General features: G+C 40.1%; 1 protein-coding gene across 1 annotated transcript; it reads left to right on the top strand.

Moving 5' to 3' along the window:
• The first annotated feature begins 5,771 nt into the window (after positions 1-5,771).
• On the top strand, positions 5,772-6,707 carry LOC138247022 (olfactory receptor 5G3-like). Its single transcript, XM_069201770.1, has one exon. The coding sequence runs from the start codon at positions 5,772-5,774 to the stop codon at positions 6,705-6,707; it is 936 nt and encodes a 311-aa protein (XP_069057871.1).
• Positions 6,708-7,156: the final 449 nt, after the last annotated feature.

Here is a 7,156-nt window from a genome sequence, read left to right as displayed (position 1 = left end):
CTGGAACCCCAATACCCTGGGTACCTAGGTACCATATACTAGGGAATAATAAGGGTGTTCCAGTGTGCCAATCAGAATTGGTAAAAATGGTCACTAGCCTGCAGTCACAATTTTAAAAGCAGAGAGAGCATAAACACTGAGCTTCTGGTTAGCAGAGTCTCAGTGACACAGTTAGGCACCACACAGGGAACACATGTAGGCCACAACTTATGAGCACTGGGGTCCTGGCTAGCAGGGTCACAGTGACACACATCAAGCACACTGACAAATAGGGTTTCCACTATGAGCACATGGGTTCTGGCTAGCAGGATCCCAGTGAGACAGTAAAAACACCCTGACATATACTCACAAACAGGCCAAAAGTGGGGGTAACAAGGCGAGAAAGAAACTACCTTCCTAAAGTGAGTAACTATCATATTACTAATTTTGTACAGCTTGGGTCCAGCTAATGGGTCTAAGAGTTTACAAAATGCATGTGCTCCTAATTCACCATAGCAGTGTGGAGGTACTGAACAAATTAGAAATCTTTGCATTCAACAGTAATTGTGTGTATAGGTGACAGCTGACGAGTTCATTAAGTTCCACACAAGCTTTTTGGTTCTGCAGAAAAGGTTTTTAACAGGAGAAATCTTTTACCTAGTAGATCCTTACTTTTGTAAGCAGCCTTGAGTTTTGGGGTGAATTGTGTCAGCGTGATCATTTCTACTTAACATAGAAGACTGTGTGCACCAGCCACTGATTTATGCATGTGTGCTTGTTTTGCTTCAGAAGATTGGCTATCTGTAAAGGTTTCACCACAGTATGAAGAGTGCAGGTATTATGATATTTAGCACTTTCAGATCTTGGTTATTTTTATCAAATAGTGTCTTTTTGATAACTGTTGCATAGAGCACACACTGTTCTTAGTAGATTCTTTTTAATACTCTGTGATGTATTTCTCACAAGAGTTTCACTATTTGTAAACAGTGTGGTATAAAATAATCTCTCTGCATAGAGTAAGTTTACTGTATCCAGTTATCTTCTGATGTCAATTTCATTTCTCAATATAGGTTTTGCGAATGTCAGGGTTTGATACAGATACAAGCTAGCCATAGTAGATCCTTTGTTTTGGAACAGGCATTGACAATTTTGGATTTCTGTGAACGGTTCTATACAGGTTGAACACCATACTGAATGAGAGTTTCCCACACATCTGTGGTTGATTGTTAATGTGAACTTATGCTACCTGGAAAGTGCATGGTATAGGGTCAATGTTGCACATAATGCTTGCTTTCAACACCTAAGGGAGCTTTATATGTGATGGCACTAAAGATGCCTCATATTCTCCTGAACTATTTTGTACTTACAGTTAGGCTTCTAATACCTTATGTATTTATAGAGCAATATGCAGGAAAATGCATCAGTGATGTCATAAATTATATTATTTGACATGTAATCAGTGATGTAATAAATGATGTCATATGTGAGGTTATAAGCAGTGTATGGTGGGGGCGCAAGTTATAGCTAGTGTTACTAAGTCTAACTGGTGGATTTCTGTGGTTTCTAAGTTCAAAACATTAATGTTGTCATTGACAAATTCACCCAACTACAATATTACTTTAACCTTTTTTTTTTTCAGTGAAATTCTAAGGGCTTTTTTACTTTACCTTTGTTTTTTACAGTGAAGATATATATATATATATATATATATATGCATATATGTATGTATATATATATATATATATATATATATATATATATACACACACACCCATATATATATATATATATATATATATATATATATATATATATATATATATATATATATATATATACATATATTTCACTTTATAGGGCCGTCCTGTTGTCCAGGACTGTGGCCCTCATTACGACCCTGGCAGTCTTAGGACCACCAGGGCCACAGTGGCAGTCAGACTGCCGCCGATGTGGCAGTCCGACAACCACATTGCAACTGTGGCTGCTGCGCCACGGTTGGACCGTCAGCATTGCCACTTTTCCCTCACTGGAAGGGCAGTCGGTACTGGCGTTCAGCACAGCCCTGCCCTGGGATTACGAGTCCCTTCTCTGCCGGCGATTACATGGCGGTAGCTCCGCCATGTAAAGGCTGGCGGAGAGGGGGTGCAGGGGTCCCCATGGGGGCCCCTGCTCTGCCCAAGCACTTGGCATGGGCAGTGCGGGGATCCCCATGGCCAGCCCTGTTGCGCTTTTCACTGTAAGCACAACAGGTGCTGGTGCACCCTATGCACCGCAACATTGCTGTTGGCTCTATTATGAGCCAGCGTCAATGTTGTGGGCTGTTTCCCGCTGGGCCAGCGGGTGGAAACTCTGTTTCTGCCCTCTGACCCAGCGGGAAACTCTTAATAGGGGCCGCGGGAAGGGGACTGCATTGGCGATAACCTGACCGCAGGACTTCGGCAGACTGCCTTTTCCATCCGCCGAAGTCGTAATGAAGGGCTATGTCTGTAAATAATGGATAAAATCCGGTTGCTGAATTGTTTATATCTTTGGTTTAACTGTGTGTTATTTTAACTTCTGGTGTAAAATGTCAACTTTTTGTGTGCTTCCACTGGGCTGAAAGACCCAGGAAGTCCTGTAGCATCTATCACAAATGTTGCAATCCAGTGGTACCTCTAGACATGATTTGTAGTGGGGCACACAAGGAACCAGGGTAAAAATGATATAGCCACCAAGAAAGGACGATCATGAAGGTTGTGCACGTGTGTTTTATAAATATATATAATACATGTAGAAAACATCTGGGCCATCTTGTAAAGAGGCAAATAAAGTGGGCAACATGGGTCCTACATATGCCTGATAGATTACAATATCATCATAGGCGATGTGCATTATTATTTAGTTTTTACTTTTTATTTATTGCTCGAAATACAGTAGTTATGCTTGCTCAAACAACTCCCACTGCTTTAGATAGCAATTAGCATTCATTGTACCCATAATACCTCATTTTGTCTCAAGCTAATATTATCAGTTTCAGACAAATTTATAAAATAGCAGTGCTAATAAAGTATGCATTTCCTCAGTTTCTACTGACAGGAAATAAAAATGCCAAATGTGTAAAGCAATAACATGGCAGTGCATTGACAGTATTGAGATGTAACCGGCAATTAATAAAGTAACAGTGCAATGCTGAACTCCTTGCCTCCACCGTAAGCGCTGAAAACCAGAAACTGATCAAGAGAATGTACAGTCCAGTCAAGTGAAGGTGCAAAATACAGTGCATATATGAACAATCTGATTACTCATTAGAAGCAGTAGGACAGTGGTGCAAAAAGGGCCTAACATTCACCAAATAGCTAACAATATAAATATAAAGTGACATTGCAAAAACAGATAAATTACAATCTTCCTTTCCATTGAGCCAGATAAAGGAACAGTAAAGTCACAGCACAAATATTGTACATTTTACAATCAAGCTGGCAAATTCTAACTGAATGCCAGCCGTGGAATAAAAGTGACAGTACGTGAGCCATACACGCCATTAAAATATTACCAAAGTGCTAAGTGAAATCTGTACCAAATCTCCTGTACCACATCTTCCACAGAAGATATCCCCCAAATCTTTCTATAACCTTGTATATTATTCACACAGGCATAATACTAGTATTCTCTTGTACTAGTTTTCCTCATCTTCTTCAACCACTCCTCAAATGTGAGTTTTATTGAGGACTACCAGTGACTGGTAATAACAGACTGAGCCACCAAAGTAGAGATAAAAATTTATTTAGCACATTGTTTCTCGAACTGTGAACATCACTCTGTAGGTTGGCCCCTCTCAGCAACGTAAATCCATAATCAAAATAGTTAGACCAAGTCTCACCATCGATCTCTATCTCTGTGTGTGTTCTCAATATTTCGTCCAAATTTTACAGATGACTTTCAAGCTGTCTGGCTGAAGTTCCTAATACCTAAAGCTCAGGGAATCATTTACTTGTTCTAGCCTGAAAAGTTTCCCTACCAGCCTAGCTGAGCAGTAAACCTCATATAGAGGGAGACGATTAAGACTGGAGACCATCTGTCTGAAAGAAAAACTGAAAGAACTTTCATGTGTGGTATTGCAGGAGCAGATCTCTGCCACCAACTTTACTCTATTATGATCCAGAAGGTCTCTAATTTTAAAAATATGAATCTTTACCCAAGTTTTAATACTGAAGGCGAAAGACAGGGAGAAAGATGGTACAACATGCCAAGGGGGGTTCAACGTGAATCACTGATATTTTAAATGTACCAAAATATTGTTGATTCAGTTCACTAATATTCAGCTGGATCTCATACTTCACTTTCTTGGGTATTTTGGGCTCATTAATGGTTCCCGGCAAACTGGCTATATTACATTGACAAAGCATATATACAAATAAAGAGTAATTATACTGAGACACCTGCATAGAGAAACGGCGCAGCTGTACATCAATGGACACAGAATAATACGTTTTAGGAAGTGCCAGGCTGCCCTTTGTTTTAGGAACTTGGAGTATTTTTCACTAGCCTTGGGAGATGTATTACTCTATATAAATTGTGAAAAGCTTCTCTCCAACGTACCTGATTTTGGCTTGCAGGAGACAATTATTAAAAGAAATAATATGAGAGGTAAGATCAACACCTTTATTTATGAAACTCCCACAATCATGGAAGTAGAGAAAGATCTCCAGAGAGTGAAAAGAGAGTGAATTTTGGTTAATGATGGAGCGAAATTTAAGCAACAGCTATCCTGGACAGAATCCAAATAAAATATCCCTAAATATATTTTTATATTTGTGCCTAACATCAAAAGGTAGAACCTCAATAGGGGTATTAAACAACAATGATTTGGTCTTAGATTCATTCATGTTATAACCCCTTTCCCCCAAATCTTGTATACTACTGATCACTTGCAGAGCTGTCTTAATATTCTGCCTTTCCAGAGGTAAATACGGGGCAACATCATCTGCATAAGGGTGTATACCATTATGCAGACGAATGTATTGAGCCAAGGATTCTATGAATAGGTCAAATAGGGTTGGGGATAGGGGGCAGCCCTGGCAAGTCCCTCTACTAGGAAACACTGTCCCAGAGCCTAACTTATTTATTCATTTTTGTGCTGAAGTATTTTCATACAATCGGGATATCTACCTTGTAAGCTGGAAGGAGAAATTAAATTTCTCTAAGATTTGAAACAAAACATCCCAGCTCACAAGGTAAAATGTCTACTCTGCACCCAGCAGGACTAGGCTATGGAGATGGTGTCAGTGGTAAACAAATCAATAAACTCAGCCAAATAATAAGTATTCACTCTGAGGCCTCCGCCTTTAATAAAACCTGCTCACAACACTATACGAATGGATAAAAAATGTGTATAAAATGGCACTAAAAACCTGCAACTCCACACTCAAAGAGTCACAGTGTTCTAGTCTTTATATGACATTAACAGACTAAAACAGTAAATATCTTTAGATACTTTTATGTAGCGGTGTTTAACTTATTGTGTTTCAATTGTTTCAATGGTATGAAAGAGCCAGAGGGTGAATGGGAGAGTAAGGTAGAGGGAGGCGAGGACAATAAAGGGTTGACAGGGAGATAGGGTGGTAGTGAGAAGCAGCACAGTGTAGGTCGTAGGACATAGAGAGATAACTTGTTGAGCTCAATCATTTTATCCATCCCTTCTCGGTTTCTCAATAATGTTCACCACACTACAAATCAGTGGACGCTTTATATCATGATTATCATCTACCCTTTGTGTTTCCTCACAGGTACCACATAGTCTTTCTGATCAAGGCATGAAAAACGAAACCACTGTGGAAAAGTTCATTCTGCTTGCCTTCTCCAGCCTACCAGAGGTTAAGATCCTTTTGTTCATCTTGTTCCTGTCACTGTATCTTTCCATGCTGGCAGGTAATGTTCTCATTATGACTATCACCTGGACTGACCCACGTCTCCACATACCCATGTACTTCTTCCTCTGTCATCTTTCCATTCTTGAAATCTGCTACTCATCTGTAACCATCCCCAAAATGTTAGACAGTTTCCTGGCCAAGCAGAATGCCATCCATTATGCTGGTTGTGCCGCACAGATGTTCTTCTTTATTGGACTTGGAAGTGTTGAGTGCAGTTTACTTGCTGTCATGGCATATGACCGTTTTGTTGCCATTTGCAAACCTTTAGTATACCCCATCCTTATGAGTAGATTGGTGTGTTATTCGCTGGTCATCAGCTCATGGCTGACTGGCTTGCTCAATTCCATGGTGCACACAATACTCACTTTTCGACTACCATTCTGCTCCTCAAATGAAGTCAAGCAGTTCTTCTGTGACATTCCACCAATGTTGAACTTGGCCTGTGCTGATACATACATCAACAAAGTGGTACTCTATGTAGTTGGGAGTCTGTACGGACTTGGATCGTTCATGCTCACTCTGATCTCCTACATCCAAATCATCTCAGCCATCCTGAAAATCCGTACTAAAGCAGGCCAACGTAAAGCCTTCTCCACTTGCACATCTCATCTCATCATGGTTAGTCTTTTCTATGGGACCGCCTTCTTTATGTATGTGCGTCCTACCACCAGTTCCTCGCTATATCAGGAGAAACTTCTCCCTGTGTTCTATGCTGTGATCACCCCAACTTTAAACCCTATTATCTACAGCCTGCGGAACAAGGAGATCAAAAGAGCACTTAAAAAATTGGTAACTAGAACAATGGTTTTGAATTATTAAATGTAAAAATTGAAAAGTAAAGTTCTCTCAGGGCATAGCTCTTCCTGCATTTTACAGCAGCAGGGACTGTTGCCATCCTTCATAACACAGAACTAGTTTGCTACCTTAGACTCACACCGTACTGACACTAAAAGAGCTAGATCTTCACCAACAACTTTGATGACATAGAGTCCATGTAATGTTGCAGCCATGAGCCTGAATGAGATCCTGGAACTCCTTTCTGGTTGACCGGTTATATCATATTGTGGTCAAAGGTACAGCATTGTCTCTGCTTCCTTCCTTTCTTTCAGAGCTTGTTCAAACTGTTATCCTTGAGGAATTTACCTATGATCTGTTCTTTTTGCTCTGCGGAATTCCTCAGGGCTTTTCATTAAGCCCAACTCTTTTTAACATTAATGTCACCCCCTCCCCTTTCCAGCTTACTTAAGTCTTTTGGGTTTTCGTTGGTA

The sequence above is a fragment of the Pleurodeles waltl genome, chromosome 7 (genome assembly GCF_031143425.1).
Source record: "Pleurodeles waltl isolate 20211129_DDA chromosome 7, aPleWal1.hap1.20221129, whole genome shotgun sequence".
Lineage (NCBI taxonomy): Eukaryota > Metazoa > Chordata > Amphibia > Caudata > Salamandridae > Pleurodeles > Pleurodeles waltl.
The sequence above is the reverse complement of the archived record's forward strand: the minus strand, read 5'-3'. Positions and strand labels throughout refer to the sequence as shown.

Coding starts and splice junctions, on each gene's coding strand:
- LOC138247022 (XM_069201770.1), top strand. CDS start 5,772: ATGAAAAACGAAACCACTGTGGAAAAGTTCATTCTGCTTGCCTTCTCC.